Source organism: Aspergillus pseudonomiae (assembly GCF_009193645.1).
Source record: "Aspergillus pseudonomiae strain CBS 119388 unplaced genomic scaffold BDV37scaffold_34, whole genome shotgun sequence".
Taxonomy (NCBI): Eukaryota; Fungi; Ascomycota; class Eurotiomycetes; order Eurotiales; family Aspergillaceae; genus Aspergillus; species Aspergillus pseudonomiae.
Window position 1 is genome coordinate 20,547 of NW_022476026.1, and position 16,225 is coordinate 36,771.

Sequence of the window (16,225 nt, forward strand, 5' to 3'; positions counted from 1 at the left end):
AATACAAGTCGGCGTTGGATATACGGGTATGTCCACAAGTGAAGCCGTGATATTTTGATTTTTTTTTCTATCAAGGCCAAATAGATGCGCAGGCACTTGGCATAATTTCCCAGTCTTCTACTTCGTCAATTACTAAATACAAATCACATATCACATATCAAATGATACTGAGCCATGTAGCTGTACGAATACTAAGTTCTGTAGATAGAATAGATGTAGTAGACCTAGATATGCCATATCTTTCAAAACAGAAAGATGCTATATAACAGGGGATACATTCGTGAGAGAAACGTTTCTCAATCTAATTCATAATAAAACCAGGACGCTGTAGAATCTCCTGGCAAACGATACAGATGGATAAAATGGTTAGTAACATGAGCTGACTTAAATCTCAACAAAGAAGCTCTTCTCTCCCTCCTTAGGTAGGACTCTTGCCCGTTCGATAATGGGATCAGCGCAGCTGATCCGAATCCGCTCGGGGGTGGCTGGACTTCGTAGACTGAGAACTTCGTGAACATTGTACTGCTTCCGGGCTGCTTTCAGAGCGTCACGGATAGCAAAGAACACGGCGCTTCCCATGAACAGTGGTGGTTCACCGACACCACGAGATCGTTGGATTGTACGAAGATTTTCCCATTCAACATCCTTAAGAAGGCTGACGTTGAAAACCTGGGGAATGTCTCGGAACCCGGGGATCTTGTAGTTTCCGGGTCCCTTGGTGACAATCTGGCCTGAGGCACGATGCCAGAGGCTTTCCTCTGTCGTGAAGAGACCTTGGCCCTGAATGAAGGCTCCCTCGATCTGTCCGTAGTCAATAGAGGGATTGATGGTGCGGCCGACATCCATCTTGATGTCTGCACGTAGCGGAGTCCAATCACCGGTCAGTGTATCGATCTCAACTTCGGCGGCTGTCACACCCTGTGTGAAGTAGAAGAACATTTGGCCGGTGTTCTCGCCCCATACATAGCCGATATCTGGAGTACGATAATACCCCTGAGCGGAGAGATTGACTCGATCAAAGTAAGCTGCATGCGCGAGTTCTTTCATTGGGGCATTTGGCATCTTTTCCCGATAAGGCCGAAGGCGCTCGTTGAGTTGCTCACAGGCATTGAAGATAGCGTAACCATTGAGGTCGGAACTGGCCGACGCAGCTGTAGATGAGGTATTTGCAACTGTGTTTGTGGCTGTTTCGGAAATGAACACGTCTGACTGAGGAACGCCTAGTGCTTCTGCCGCAATCATAGTCATCTTAGTATGCAGCCCCTGGCCCATTTCGACACCACCGTGGGCGACAAGAACACTACCGTCATGGTAGATGTGAACGAGAGCCCCGGCTTGGTTCAAGAACAAGGCCGTAAAGGAGATGCCGAATTTTGTCGGAATGATAGCCATGCCACGTTTCGACCACTTGTGCTTCTTATTGTACTCCTCCACGGCTTTTCGACGTTCCATGTACGAGCTCTCCTCCAAGACTTGATTGTACATCAAGGGGACATGCCAGTCTTTGAGCTCTTGGTTGAAGTGGGTCTTATCCCCGGGTTTATACATATTGTCCATCCTAAGCTTTTCAACCGGGATGTCCAGATGATCCGCGATCTCCGACATGAAGCTTTCCGCTATGAACATTCCCTGCGGCCCACCGAAGCCACGGAACGCGGAATTTGAGACTGTATTTGTCTTGCAAATGCGACCCCGGACATGGACATTCGGGATGTTATACACTCCATCAATATGTGACAAGGACCTATCCACAACTGCGGCAGAAAGATCTTGTGTATGTCCACCGTTGCCATATACATCAGCATCGAGGGCAAGTAGTTTCCCTTCCTTGGTCACGGCAACCTTCCAACGGCAGTAGAAGGGGTGACGTTGACCTGAAGTTATAATATCTTCATCACGGTTCAGCATGCAGCGAACGGGCCGCCTCGTTTTTGCTGCAGCAGTCGCACATAAGCCAGCTAGTTGAATGGATCGAGTCTCCTTACCACCAAATCCACCACCTAGTCGCTTAACCCTTGAGACTATCTTGTTAGCTGAGACCCCCGTGACCTGAGCGACGTATGTTTGACTATAGCAAGGTTAGCTTCTCATTATAATTTTGCGATGCCGAACTCACGTTTCAGTGGGATTTTGTGTGCCACTCCAAATCTCCATTTCCCCATCTTCAGGTTTGGGAATGGCGACGCACGCTTGGGTTTCCAGGTAGAAATGCTCCTGGCCTCCCATCCTCGATACGCCAGTGATAACGCGGTCAGCATGTCTGAAAGCCGCTTCTGTGTCGCCTTTTTTGATGTAGTGGTTGTGTTCGAAGAACGATTCGGCTTCGATGGCCTCTTCAATGGTAAGGATAGCCGGCAGCTCCTCATACTCGATCTTCACAGCTCTCGAAGCCTCTTCGGCAATTTTGGCCGACTTTGCGAGGATCATACCAATGGGCTGTCCAGCAGTTGTAACCTTATCTACCGCAAAGAACACCTCATCGGTCACAGGGGCACCCCACCAATTAGCCTCTGGACTGGGGAGATCTCTGTGATCCACATAGTCATAAACGCCAGGGATATCAAAAGCAGCAGAGGGATCAACACTGAGTATTTTGGCATGTGGTTTCGTTGAAAGAACCATGCAACCAAACAGTTCGTTTTTCAGGACAGGTACATCATCCGTGTACTGCGCTTCCCCAGTGGCCTGTTTCAACGCGGAGACATGAGGACCTGCTTTCCCTAATACCCGCTGTTGATATGCCGCTGAAGCCTCATGATCCTTTTCCCCAGAAGAGATAGCCCTTTCAATCTCAGCAATCACGTCGTGGTCGATGTCCGTACTGTTCAACTCAACCCCCGACAAGACGTCATGATAGAATCGGTAGAAGAATCCTAGAGCAAGAGACCGACGATAGCTAGCCATACCACCGGGTACTCCGTACTGCAGATCAAAGTCTTGTTCTAATGCACTCATGGTACCCTCAAGGGTTGCAGGATGCGTAAATTTCTTGCCTATTAAGAACGCTTCTGCCTTTCGTGCGGATACAGTCATTGGAGCCATACCGCCAAACACGAGGTTTACGCTCGTCACATCATGGGAAGACGAAAGCGAAACCCGCAATGCGGCGTTGACGATAGCGATATCATCATCCTTTCTTTTGGACTGTTTGTAAGCCCGTAAATACTCCCTACTCTCTGATGCAGTAGGGACACGCAGACTCCCGATTATAGCATCTGGTGGAAGTGCAGTTGTCCGGTAACCTTTGAAGAATTCGGTCATTGGAATCTCGATATCCCCTTCTAGTGACTTGGCAACAAGTACCGTGTTTGTTGCAACGAAGACTGGATTCAAATCCGAGATAGGGGAGGCGGTAGCCAAATTACCGGCCGGGGACGCCACGTTTCTAATTTGCCTCCCGGCAAAATACCGAAGCTGCTTTTTGATAGCAGTAAACGGCTGGCCTCGCACAGGTCCATATCGCTCTAAGGCCTCATCACATATTGACTCCAAATCAGTCAGAGAGACATTAGCCCCAATCTCCAAGTGGTCGTCTTGAAACGAGAACTGGCGAAGTTCGGGAATATCGCCAACGTAGACCGAAGCACTATATCGCATCGCTTTGAACTTTGTTTCAATCTGAGTCTCGGTGCTGCCACCAATAACTTTAGCGTCTGGGTGTACATGCTTGATCTCCAAGAGCTGCTGTAAAGTAACCGGTCTGTACCACCTCTTTCTCTTATTACCAAAAACTAACGGCCGAAACTCATGCTTGTGAAGAGTTGGTGGAAATATCAGTTCTGTGTCTGGCCTATGACTTATGAACCCAGGTGCCGTAAGCTTCAAAGAATCTCCATTGGCTGTCTCCGTCTCCGAGGAATCTTTGCAGCATCCTCCAGAGCCAGCCTTGTTTTCCATGCAACAGCCAGTTCCACCATTGGCACTGGATTTCCCGCAGCCACCACTGGCTTTAAAACTCTGGGCGGCGTCCAATATAGGCCTGTATCCGGTGCAACGACACAAATTTCCATCAAAAGCTTCTTCCACAGCATGTTCAGATGGTTCAGGGTTATTACGTATAAGGGCATAGAGACTCTACCAGCACATGATGTTAGACGCCAGGTACTCGATATAAGACAGAGGGATCATACCATCACTATACCTGGTGTACAGAAACCACACTGGCTTCCGTTACCGATGGCAATTCGTTGCTGGACCGCGTGGGGGTTCTTCACATCTCCGATGCCTTCGACAGTGATAACATGTTTTCCATCCACACTTATGACTGGTGCAAGACAGGCATTTACTGACGCGTGATAGAGCTTCTTGGTCGTAGGGTTCACGTGCGACACAACCTATCGAAATCAGTATCCTCGATAGTCTGCAAATAATTCAAGCACACCACTTACCACCGTGCAAGCACCACATCCTCCCTCCGCACAGCCTAGCTTTGTTCCTGTCAAACCGACTCCCCTCAAGTATTCCAGAAGTGTGAGCTCCGGGTCCACAGAGTCGAGGGTCACTTTCGTGCCATTCAAGAAGAAGCGAATGGTATCATCCCATTCCTCCGTTAACTGGGCCAGCGAGCCAGTTTTTAGAGAAGCGACTTCAGGCCCCGGCGACGTCAAGATACCGGGTGCCATTGTGAATTGCTTGAACCAAAACTTGGACGGTCTGGTGCGGGGATAGCTGATCCAAACGCCAAGCCAGAGATCTGTTGTCTATCCAGCTAAAACGGACTTTGGAGGATGTTCACGAGGATCTGATGAAGAAGATATATTTATTAATGGTGAGGGGTGAAATCAAAGAGGCATAGGGTAGTATCCATGCCGTACAGTGAAACAGGGAAATGAGGTATGTGTTGATAGATATGGTGATCTTCTTATCTGGGGAGGCGAAACCCCACAGTCGTTATCAAGACCCCTTGCCGGGCGGGGATCGCCACCATCCGATCCCGCACTTAACCCTGAGCGGAAACCATCGGCAATACTTCATGTGATCGCTAATCTCCTCTTCTCCTACTACAATGTACATACGTAGTGATGTGACTTTACATTTTTTTTTTTTTTTGAATTCTTTTTTCACAATACATTAGAATATTAGACCAACGCCCGCTCCAGATGCTCCAACCGGTGGTGTACAAACAAGATCAAGAGACTTTACATCAATTCGCATTAGGAGAGAAGAAAAGGCCGCATTGAGGAAATCGAAGCAGCGGTACATAAAATTGAATCATTTAGGAACGTGCACAAGAAAGTTAATCCTTTAGTTTCGCACCAACGAAGTCTTTCTCGTCCTCTTGCCACTTCTTACGTTCCACAACACTTCGGGCCCTGGAAATCACGCATCTAATTAGCTCGAGTCACGGTGACTTTCCTGCGGGGAAAGGTAGGGGATGTGGAGACAGGTCTGATTGCTAGGCAAGGAATACGAACCGGTAGGCTCTCACAAATCGCCATACTTCCGTGTCTGCCAAGTTCCAGGCTTCTGCCACGTCTTTGATGCCAATCCGATTGGTTTCCTTGCTCTTCAAGACTTCCCTGGCCTGTTTTAAGATGTCGTACTCCTTTGCGACGCCTTGTCGGCTAGGATTGGCATTCTGCACGGACTCCTTGGCATCACCTTCGTCCTTAGAGTCCACATTGTTATCCTCCCGAGGAATCTGGAATCCAAATTGCCATTCAAATTCGTCTAAAAGGTCAGATGGGAGGGGCTGGCCGGCCGCGGGAGGCAACGACTCGACAGTCATCCACAAGGAAGTACCGACCACGGCGTCGTCGGCGACGGCCTTTTTGAAAACCACGGCGCGTGACGATCCACCAATATCAACGCCCAACTGTTCCTTGGTGACCTCTGTCAGCCATGAATCACGCTCCGTCTCGCGACGGATGTGGCGGGTGGTAACTTCCGCCGAGTCCTGCTGCAAACTAATAAGAGTGTAGGGATGGGGGAGAGTCCCGATGGTGAACACCCGGGTCGTGTTTCGGTAGGTAGCCGGCTGGCTAACCTGCATCGGCTTTCCTGCATCGCAGGGATGACACTTCGGCTGGTTTGGAGGACAAGATGATGGCACAGGGGATTTCGGACATTTGACGAGGGCTTTGGCGAGCCGCAAGGCTGGCTCTACCAGAGCAGTAGTATGTTCAGTAAAAGGCTTTAAGACAGCTATGCCGGCAGGGAATGCGTTCTGAAAAGTAGTATGTAAATGTGCATTGATAAGCTCTGCCAACGCAAGTCGGCCCGCTGTCGTTGAAGATTCCTCTGCAAGTGTCGGGTAGTGGGAATGGATAGTAGCAGGGTCATAGAAAGCCAGGGAAGTCGGTGGGGACTCATTTCTGAAGAACTCTGGAGGAACCAGATCCAACATAGAGTTCGAAGTCTCCGAGGCCTTTTTAACTGCTTCCTTGATCGCGTAGTTGATCCGTGTCTTCTCTCCCGCAAACAGCGCGCTGTCAATGCGGTCAAACCGGGTAATCACAGCCGGATCGGTACCGCGTCGCAAAGAAGACAGCAGGTCATCATCGTATCGCGCCATCGGAAAGCAATGCCAATCTGCAAGTAAGCCATCACCCATATGGCCCCAGGCGAGCCAGCGGAATAGCTCATTCTCAACTTTAGGGGTAAGTTTCATGGGTTGCACCAGCGAATAAAGTTCATTATTCATAGCCTCTGCGCGACCCAGAATAACAGGCCGGAACCCTTGCGCAAACCAAGCTCTGCGCCACGCAAGAAGAATCTGAGCATCGGCTTGTTCCGCACCCTTTTCATCATTCCCTTTGGTTGGTTCGTAGTATGTGTATATGAACGGTCGGTGTCGTAGAGGGGGTAGTACGGAGCGGTTCTCGTCAAGGGTTATGGAAGACGAGAACGGGTTGATCCAAGCCCAATTGCTAAACCACTTCGACTCGCCGCTGGTGCTGTTTGGTTGTGGTTCGGGCGGCGTATGAACTGTCGGGTGAAATGAAGGTAGATGAAGATCGCTCAACGAAGGCAGCTTGGGTCGGGGTACATATCTGGCTGGGCCAGTGACTTCTTCAGATGAAGAGTCTGGGCTCGGCGAGGCTGAGAATATCACCAAAAGAAGGGCGACAAAAACGATTATTGTGAGTAGCGCAGTGCTCCTGTGAGGAATCATCGTGACAAGAGATGTATGTACTTTGGAGATTGGACAAAAGGTTTAATGATGCAGGGTACAACGGATAGGAGGCAGATAGGTTAAGCCTCCACCCGCCTCGAATGTACCTGTTAGCAGTTCAGGGATAGTCGAGAAGTCGAGATATCGGAAGTAATAAAAGCTAATCGCATTTGCGGGTTCGAACAACAATAAGTTAAAAGATTATCTAGTCATTTCAAGTGAGTGTACAACAAGGGGTGGTCCTGTCAACTTTAGGGGGGAATAAATTAAAGAAAAAAAAAACGAATGGGCAGTTCAAGCAACTGTCGGCATTGAGTAGGTTGCACTGGGCGTAATTTGAACGAGAAAAAATCACTGACGGTACCTTGGATTTCGTGGTCGTAATATGGAGACCGCAGGTACCTCCTATTGCTGGACGGACTAGGAAAGGTGCAAAGCAATGCATTTGGTATGCGCACAGCCACTCTTGATGCCTGCATGCCTCACCATTCTGGAGTCGATCCAACCGAAGCCGGCCTAGTCTGCGGTGGGCGGTAAGTGATGATGATGTGATGTTGAGTGTGGGGTTCCAGAAGCTTGGCCGCTATGACTGGCTGCGAAATCGGCACTTTTTCTCTTAGTGCCCCTCCACAATTGACTGAGTCACAATATAATATCGTCCATATTTCCCAACCTACACTGCAGTTTGACATTCAGAGGGCATTGTCACTGCAATCATGGGCGTTGAAACAGCCTCTTTACAGGATCGCCTTGAGCGATGGGCTCAAAGGTTACAAAACTTGACTGTTAGTCCTCTTACTCGGGATTACCCCGACAACCAGAACCAGGAGCTTCCCAAGAGAGCTATTGAGGCATTTGAAACCTTCAAGCTCCCGGAAGACACGGACGGAAAATTGCAGAAGCTTTCGGGCTCATCCTCTGGTTTTACCATTTTTTTGGCAGCCTTTGTTGTGCTTGTTGCTCGTCTTACCGGCGATGAGGACATTGCCATCGGTACCACTTCGGCCGAAGACGGCCGTCCATTCGTCCTGAGGGTCCCAATTGACGCCTCGGAGACTTTCCTTCAATTGTACGCCAAGGTTCAGAAGGTATGGTTACAGCTGGTATATCTATAATTGACTCTTCCTAACTAGTATTCTAGGCATTCGACCAAGGGTCCTCCGACATTGTTCCTTTGGGTAGTTTACGATCCTACATCCAGCAGAAGTCCCAGTCCGAGCGATCCCCAATTCTTTTCCGCTTTGCAGCCTACGATGCACCCGCCGCGTCTCAGGAATACCCTGCCAATACATTCGAGACTACGGACCTAGTCGTGAATGTTGCGCCTGCAGCAGGCGGGTCAACATCTCAAGCGGAACTGGGAGCATACTATAACCAAAGACTCTTCTCAAGCGCTAGGATATCCACGATATTGAAGCAGCTGGGAAAGATCGTTGAAAATGCGACCAACAGCCCAGAAGAGGCAATTGGCCGCCTTGACTTCATGACCGATGATCAGCGGGCACTTCTGCCAGACCCCACAGCTGACCTGCATTGGTCCAAGTTCCGGGGTGCAATTCATGATATCTTTGCTCAGAACGCCGAGAAACACCCAGAAAAGCTGTGTGTGGTCGAAACCAAGTCCGATCGTTCTCCCCACCGCGAATTCACATACAGGCAAATCAACGAGGCCTCCAACATTCTGGCACATCACTTGGTTCAATCAGGCATTGAGAGAGGTGAAGTCGTCATGGTGTACGCTTACCGTGGTGTCGATCTTGTGGTGGCGGTTATGGGTATCCTTAAAGCCGGTGCAACTTTCTCCGTCATCGACCCCGCGTATCCACCAGAGAGACAGTGCATCTACCTTGATGTCGCTCGTCCTCGGGCACTCATAAATATTGAGAAGGCCACTAAGGACGCTGGCGAGCTTTCCGACAAAGTTCGCTCCTTCATCAATGAAAACCTTGAGCTTCGCACAGAAGTCCCTGCGCTCGCACTTCGCGACGACGGTTCGCTCATTGGAGGATCAATCAATGGCCAAGATGTTCTAACCAACCAGGTACCTTTGGGATCTAAGCCTGTCGGTGTGGTGGTTGGTCCAGACTCGATCCCTACTTTGTCCTTCACCTCTGGATCTGAGGGAAGGCCTAAGGGTGTGAGAGGACGTCATTTCTCCTTGGCATACTATTTCGACTGGATGTCCGAAACGTTCAAGCTGACCCCCAATGACCGTTTCACGATGCTCAGCGGTATTGCCCATGACCCCATCCAGAGAGACATCTTTACTCCTCTTTTCCTGGGAGCACAGTTGTTAGTACCGGCACGTGAAGACATCCAGAATGAGCGGCTTGCGGAGTGGATGCGGGAATACGGTGCTAGTGTAACCCATCTTACACCCGCCATGGGTCAGATTCTGGTCGGTGGTGCTTCCGCACAGTTCCCAGCTCTTCACCACGCTTTCTTCGTCGGTGATATCTTGATCAAGAGAGATTGCCGATCTCTGCAAGGACTGGCCCCGAATGTCAACATTGTAAACATGTATGGTACAACCGAAACCCAGCGTGCGGTTAGTTATTATGAAATTCCTAGCTACTCCAGCAACGAAGGGTTCCTGGACACTATGAAGGACGTAATTCCAGCCGGTCGGGGAATGGTTGATGTGCAGATGCTGGTTGTCAACCGCTTTGACCCAAGCCGTATTTGCGCCATCGGAGAAGTGGGCGAAATCTATGTTCGCGCTGCTGGTTTGGCAGAAGGCTACTTGGGCTCCCCCGAGTTGAACGAGAAGAAGTTCCTCAAGAACTGGTTTGTTGATCCTCAATCTTGGGTTCAGAAGGATCAAGCCCAAGCGCAAGGTGGCAATGAGCCATGGAGGCAATTCTATGTTGGACCAAGAGACCGCCTGTACCGCAGTGGAGACCTTGGTAGATACACTCCTTCCGGTGATGTTGAATGTTCCGGCCGCGCGGATGACCAAGTGAAGATTCGTGGTTTCCGTATCGAGCTTGGTGAGATTGATACGCATCTCTCACGCCACCCATTGGTGAGAGAGAATGTTACTTTGGTGAGGCGAGACAAGTTCGAGGAGCCAACTCTGGTCAGTTACTTTGTGCCGGATATGAGCAAGTGGGCTTCGTGGCTGCAAGAAAAGGGCCTTGAAGACGACACCTCCGCTGAAGGAATGGTTGGTATGCTCGTGCGATTCAGGCCCCTTCGTGATGATGCTCGAGAGCTTCTGCGTAGCAAGCTACCGACATACGCTGTACCAACAGTGCTCATCCCGCTCAAGCGGATGCCTCTTAACCCTAATGGAAAGATCGATAAGCCTGCATTGCCGTTCCCAGATACTGCGGAGCTCAGTGCTGCTGCACCTCAACGCAAGTCGTCTGTCCTGGAGGCCCTGTCCGAGACAGAGCAAGCTTTGGCTCAGATTTGGGCACAGCGCATTCCAAATGTCACCTCTTCCATGGTTGGCCCTGACGATTCATTCTTTGACCTTGGAGGACACAGTATTCTGGCACAGCAGATGTTCTTTGATCTTCGGCGTAAGTGGCGTGGCGTTGACATTAGCATGAACGCAATCTTCCGCAGCCCCACCCTTAGAGGGTTCGCTGCCGAGATCGACCGCTTGTTGAATTTTGAATCATTCGCCGCCAGTGACAATAAGACAGGTGCCGAAGACCAAGATACCTCCAATGCACCTGATGACGAATACTCCAAGGACGCTCGGAAGCTGGTAGACGTTCTGCCGAAGGCATTCCCTGAGAGGACAGAGCCTATTCTCTCTGGAGAACCGACCATCTTCCTCACGGGCGGTACTGGATTCCTGGGCGCGCATATTCTTCGCGACCTCCTCACCCGTAAGACACCCACGGCAAAGGTGGTGGCTTTGGTTCGAGGAAAGACCGAGCAGCAAGCACTGGAGCGTATCCGGTCCACCTGTCGAGCATACGGTTTCTGGGATGAGGCGTGGACCAGCCGGCTGCAGTGTGTCTGCGGTAACTTAGGAGACCCTCAATTCGGCCTCTCTCAAGCGCTGTGGGATGATCTTACGAACCGTGTCGACGCGGTGATCCACAACGGAGCCCTTGTCCACTGGGTGTATCCTTATTCTACTCTCAAGCCTGCCAACGTTATGGGTACTATCGACGCCCTGAAGCTTTGCGCCACTGGAAAGCCTAAACAGTTCTCCTTTGTAAGCTCTACCAGCGTGCTTGACAGTGATCACTATGTCGAAGAGTCTGAACGTATTGTTGCGGCCGGAGGAGCTGGTATCAGCGAGGACGATGATCTGGAGGGTAGCAGCGTAGGCCTTGGAACCGGTTACGGCCAGAGCAAATGGGCAGGAGAGTACCTTGTCCGAGAGGCGGGTAAGAGAGGCTTAAAGGGAACCATTATCCGTCCTGGATACGTGCTCGGTGACTCTCAGACCGGAAGTAAGTATATTTCAAGTCCTTCACACTATCGTTTTAAGTCTCAATATGCTGACCACGTATCTCACCAGCCACAAACACCGATGACTTCCTTATCCGTATGATCAAGGGATGTATTCAACTTTCTGCTCGCCCCAACATCAACAACACGGTCAATATGGTTCCCGTCGATCATGTTGCCCGCGTTGTCATCGCTGGTGCCCTCCAGCCTCCATGCACGCCCATTGGTGTCGCGCAGGTGACTGGCCACCCCCGTCTTCGATTCAACCAATTCCTTGGAGCACTGCAGCTGTACGGCTACAACGTGCCCCAGGTCGACTACGTCCCGTGGGCACAGTCGCTTGAGCAATATGTCAACGACGGACAGCACGACGACCCAGCGTCCCAGCATGCACTGTAAGTTCCATGTCAACCGCGCCGCAAGGTTCTTAGATGAAATGCTAATGGTTGGCTTTAGTATGCCCCTCTATCACTTTGTGACCGCTGATCTCCCATCCAATACCAAGGCCCCTGAACTCGACGATGTTCATGCCGCTGCCTCCCTTCGTGCAGATGCCGCCTGGTCCGGCGTCGATGCCTCCGCTGGGGCCGGTGTGACCGAGGAGTTGGTCGGTCTGTACGCGGCCTACCTAGTTACGATCGGGTTCTTGCCTTCGCCGCCTGCGTCCTCGACCGCTCGGCCGTTACCCACGGTCCAACTCAGTGACGACCAGAAGCAGGCCTTGGCCAATGTTGGTGGCCGTGGAGGCAGCTCATGATTCTATTGAAACGTAGCGCCTTTTTCTGTTTCAACGATGCATGTTTTCGTTTTCCTTTTAATTTCTTTATTTTCGGGTGATAAAAGCTACGGATGCGGGATTTGTAGAAAGCACAATGTATATATAGAAACGAAACGAATAGGGGGTGGGGACAAATATGACATCGATCGATGTGTTCAATTCAATTCAATTCACTCCAGTTGGCTGCTTTGTATTACCCGATCTGCTCAAGTCACACCCCACATCGTTGATCCACGTGGGAAAATGCCTCAGGGGACAAAGGAAATGTTCCTGTCGGGTGCGAGATTTAACCCCCAAGAGGTGGTGGGAGAGGTCTAAATATGGGCAAAACGAGATAAATCACTCGTGCCATCACGCAACGTCGAGAGATACCGCATGAAAGGGGTGGCATTGGATCTGCCCACAGGCTGGAGGCTTTGCCGTATTTCCCGATCTGTGCCGTTCACCGGGACTTTATAAAGTCGCCCTGCTTTTGCGTTCCTTTTTCCGCGGCGCCAAGACAGAACAACATTCTTCTTCCCCCAACAAGATAAGAGATCCTTCTTCTTCGTCTTCTTCTGGAACGACTCTGTTCTTTAACATCCTCTGCTTCGACATCCGTTGTAAACCCTTTTTTCGAAATCACGTTCCACTAGCGTTGTCTTGAAGCACCATGCCAGGTATGTTCACAGGTCATCTTCCTTTTCGTTTTCCTTCTTGGCATTCTCGGATATCGTCGCTGTACGACGGGGCCCTCTTTTTCTGCCATTTCTTCCTGCCCTCCTTTCGTCTTCTGTATCCTTTCTTTGGCGGGGTATCTTCATTTTCTCATTTTGTCGATAAATCTTGACTGGAGCGCATCGTTGCAAAGAACGGCTGAGGACTGGTGGTGACTGGACTCTGCTTGCTGGCCACATTTTTCTTTTTTCGTTTTCTTTTTTTTTTTCCTTTTTTTTTGCCCCAACCTCTTCCCCGTCCCGTTGAGTCCGTTGAGTCATTGGCTGCCGGGCCCATTTTGGCGTCTTGTTTTTCCACCCTGCAACCACCTACCTGTAACATATTTGCCATCATGATGAATCTCGCAAGGCTGGTACCGCGGTCTCAATCATTGTTTCGTCCCCTAGCGGCAGTGAGGGATTTTCAAGGCTGCACTGGAAGCCTCCATCTTCCCTTGGTCCGAGCCCGTACCCAGCCCGTTATCGGCCAATCTCAACGTCTTTCCCTCTCAACCTCTGCATCATTCTCGTGCGACAAACACGATATGTCGCAAGCGGAGACTAATTATTCTCCAGACCGATTCACCACCGCGCTGCAGGCAAACAAGGAGTGGGCTGCGAGAACTGCCCTGGAGCATCCGGACCTGTTCCCCACGCTTGCCAATGGCCAGTCGCCCGAAATTCTCTGGATCGGTTGCTCCGATTCTCGATGCCCGGAGACGGTCGTTCTAGGCCTAAAGCCTGGCGATGTCTTTGTCCATCGGAATATCGCCAATATCTTGCATGCCGGCGATCTCAGCTCGGGTGCAGTCATCGAATATGCCGTCCGTCATCTGCGGGTCAACCACATCGTGCTCTCCGGCCACACCAAGTGTGGTGGTATCGCAGCAGCCCTTGGTAACAAGCAACTCGGTATCCTCGATCCCTGGCTGTTGCCTCTGCGCCAGATTCGTGAACAGAACCTTGCGCTGTTGCAGACCATGTCACCGGAGGATGCGACCGTCAAGATGGCGGAGCTTAACGTCCGGGAGGGTGTCAAGCTTTTGAAGTCGAAGGCTGTAGTGCTTGAAGCGATGCACGAGCGGGGTCTCCAGGTTCACGGGCTCATCTATGATGTCGCCTGTGGTATGCTCCGGGATATAGACACCAAGGACTCGGAGGACGAGATCAAGAGGCGACTGGTGGCCTTCAAGACGGAGGCTTAGGGAAGGAACTCGGTGATAGGTCGTCTGTCATTTCTTTCGATTTTTGTTTTCTTGTATTGTTTTCCATTCAGCGATTGTCCGGGTGTATTTGAGGTGTTTTGGGACGGGCATTCCTGTGGCTGTCTGGGCGATCTTAGCATTGTCTCAGTGACCATGCTGTAAATACACCAACACAGAGAATCTCATAGATGTCAAATTCGAAGCAGTCATTTTTCAGATTCAATCAGAGCAAATTAGAATGAGAGAGGGAGAGATAACACGTAGGAATCAGGTAAGTCTGTAGAGAGGTGGAATGAGGCGTCAAGTTGACCGTGGTATGTATTTTGGGGGGGAGAAAAGGGAACTCGAGTGAAAGAGGGAGAAGAGGAACGAGGGAAAGACTCAGTCCGTCGTAGCCTCGTTTCACGGCCACAATCCCAGCGGTTTGAGCGATTTCATTGCCTAATGGGGGAGCCAAGGGAACCTGGCGGATCCGCTTTGCGTCCCAATCCGGTATGGTCCCGGCCGAAGCGGAGATGCGTCGGTTGATGCCTGATTATCTGGTCATCCATACGTGTATGCACGTGCATATGTACCTTCGTATGTACAATTGGCAAGCGTCAGTCTTCAATGCTCGCGGATTATGTAGATGTCTCCATGGTTCTTCTACATCGATCCGTGTCAAGCACTCTCTCTTCAACCGAGTGTGCCTGAATCAGCGTACGGATCTCGGGAAGTTAGGGAGCGCCAACCGGTCCTCGGGTGGAAGGTCGTTTCCAGGGTACGATCAGCCTAATAATGAATGACTTCGGCTACTTAACCAGTCTAATGTCGAGCCATGCGCGCCATCAGTTAGCTTCCCCCGATGAGTGGCTAACTGCTTCGCTCAAAGTCGCAGCCACAGTATACTACCCAATATACCCACGCCTCCCAAGGTAATCAGGATGGACTAGCGTCAAAGTTCTTGCCTCGGTGGTACCTTCACAGATACAATGGGATGGGGCGTATTTCATTTCATGATGGTAAATATCAGTTTATATCTGTCCGTGGCCTTAATCCAGTCACTGCTGACGGTCAACATACCTCGGAGAAGAGCTGACAGACTAGTTGTCTATTCGAAGACTGAGACTGGATGGATGCTCGTGTGATGTCCCGCGTGCAAGTACAGACACTCGCAGTTTAGTCTAGCGTAGTCCCTCTATTTGCCCCCGTGCTCGTGGCGACACCTAAAGTCGACGAGAACTTCTAGCATGCACCGTTCTGGGCTATGCTCCTATCCCCTGTTAACCCCGACAGTACGAATATCCATACTAATCTCTCGAAAAATATCTCTTTCGAGGAGTGCCAATTGTCCCACCGGAAAACCACTCTTCAGAGTATCGAACCTTGTCATGTCCGATGCCCTCCTAGCAAGCATTCAAAACTCCTACCGTACTACTAGTAGCCCCGATAGATGCTCTTTTTCAGTCAGCTTACTTTAGACATCCTGACTGAATCTCGATTGGTTAACCTTTTCACGGACCTTGCGGGATGTTTTATATTTCTTTCTTTGCTTAGCGTATGTTCTTATATCGAAGCAAGGTAGACTACTGAAAGCCCCTCTACATGGTTTATTGAGACATGGTCTACATAAGAACCGAGATGGGGCGTGGCAGCTCGAAGCTATATACTTGGTATTTGTACGAAGCCACCTAATACCGTATGCAGTATCACCTTGAGAGCTTCGGGTTGTCCCCATTCAAGAGAGGGGGGGATCTCCAGCTCTATGGCATAGTATAACTGTTGTTATACACCAAAATGTATATTGATCAAGCCCCGGGAGCCCCCCACGTACCCCTCGTCAAGAAACCCCAGGTCAACAAAACCACCCATCAACAAGCTTCTCATAACGAGGAAAGCAATAGCAACGATGCCGACAACACCCCCCGAACTCAGGGAAGCCACCCAGGCAAACGACCGAACGTTCCCGTGGAGGTGCCCGGTGTAATCGGTTATCCGTCGGCTTTCGCAGTCTATCGCTTCATACATTCGGCAGATG

The 16,225-nt window shown here is 50.5% G+C and overlaps 4 protein-coding genes across 4 annotated transcripts; 2 read left to right on the top strand and 2 right to left on the bottom strand.

Annotated features, from left to right (window-relative positions):
• Positions 1-223: 223 nt before the first annotated feature.
• On the bottom strand, positions 224-4,821 carry BDV37DRAFT_248323 (putative xanthine dehydrogenase HxA). The gene is made up of 4 exons (XM_032081988.1): positions 4,389-4,821; positions 4,131-4,334; positions 2,117-4,074; positions 224-2,068 (listed from the first exon to the last, which is right to left on the bottom strand). Exons 1-4 carry the CDS (start codon positions 4,620-4,622, stop codon positions 385-387), a joined length of 4,080 nt encoding a protein of 1,359 aa, XP_031941256.1. The 5' UTR covers positions 4,623-4,821; the 3' UTR covers positions 224-384.
• Positions 4,822-5,059: 238 nt separating this feature from the next.
• BDV37DRAFT_248324 (uncharacterized protein) lies at positions 5,060-7,424 on the bottom strand. Its single transcript, XM_032081989.1, has 2 exons — positions 5,415-7,424; positions 5,060-5,312 (listed from the first exon to the last, which is right to left on the bottom strand). Exons 1-2 carry the CDS (start codon positions 7,112-7,114, stop codon positions 5,237-5,239), a joined length of 1,776 nt encoding a protein of 591 aa, XP_031941257.1. The 5' UTR covers positions 7,115-7,424; the 3' UTR covers positions 5,060-5,236.
• A 288-nt stretch (positions 7,425-7,712) lies between these two features.
• On the top strand, positions 7,713-12,676 carry aarA (L-aminoadipate-semialdehyde dehydrogenase). Its single transcript, XM_032078560.1, has 4 exons — positions 7,713-8,202; positions 8,256-11,532; positions 11,601-11,925; positions 11,987-12,676. The coding sequence occupies exons 1-4, from the start codon at positions 7,831-7,833 to the stop codon at positions 12,285-12,287; spliced, it is 4,275 nt and encodes a 1,424-aa protein (XP_031941258.1). The 5' UTR covers positions 7,713-7,830; the 3' UTR covers positions 12,288-12,676.
• A 571-nt stretch (positions 12,677-13,247) lies between these two features.
• BDV37DRAFT_119276 (carbonic anhydrase) lies at positions 13,248-14,455 on the top strand. Its single transcript, XM_032078559.1, has one exon. The coding sequence runs from the start codon at positions 13,357-13,359 to the stop codon at positions 14,206-14,208; it is 852 nt and encodes a 283-aa protein (XP_031941259.1). The 5' UTR covers positions 13,248-13,356; the 3' UTR covers positions 14,209-14,455.
• The last annotated feature ends 1,770 nt before the right edge of the window (positions 14,456-16,225 follow it).

Bases quoted from the DNA above. Each gene is read 5' to 3' on its own strand.
- aarA (XM_032078560.1), top strand. From the start codon at position 7,831: ATGGGCGTTGAAACAGCCTCTTTACAGGATCGCCTTGAGCGATGGGCT. The intron at 11,533-11,600 runs GTAAGTATATTT...GTATCTCACCAG, and splicing joins CGGTGACTCTCAGACCGGAA to CCACAAACACCGATGACTTC. The intron at 11,926-11,986 runs GTAAGTTCCATG...GGTTGGCTTTAG, and splicing joins CCAGCGTCCCAGCATGCACT to TATGCCCCTCTATCACTTTG.
- BDV37DRAFT_248323 (XM_032081988.1), bottom strand. From the start codon at position 4,622: ATGGCACCCGGTATCTTGACGTCGCCGGGGCCTGAAGTCGCTTCTCTA. The intron at 4,335-4,388 runs GTAAGTGGTGTG...TGATTTCGATAG, and splicing joins GATGTGGTGCTTGCACGGTG to GTTGTGTCGCACGTGAACCC. The intron at 2,069-2,116 runs GTGAGTTCGGCA...ACCTTGCTATAG, and splicing joins ACACAAAATCCCACTGAAAC to TCAAACATACGTCGCTCAGG.
- BDV37DRAFT_119276 (XM_032078559.1), top strand. From the start codon at position 13,357: ATGATGAATCTCGCAAGGCTGGTACCGCGGTCTCAATCATTGTTTCGT.
- BDV37DRAFT_248324 (XM_032081989.1), bottom strand. From the start codon at position 7,114: ATGATTCCTCACAGGAGCACTGCGCTACTCACAATAATCGTTTTTGTC. The intron at 5,313-5,414 runs GTTCGTATTCCT...CGTGATTTCCAG, and splicing joins CGATTTGTGAGAGCCTACCG to GGCCCGAAGTGTTGTGGAAC.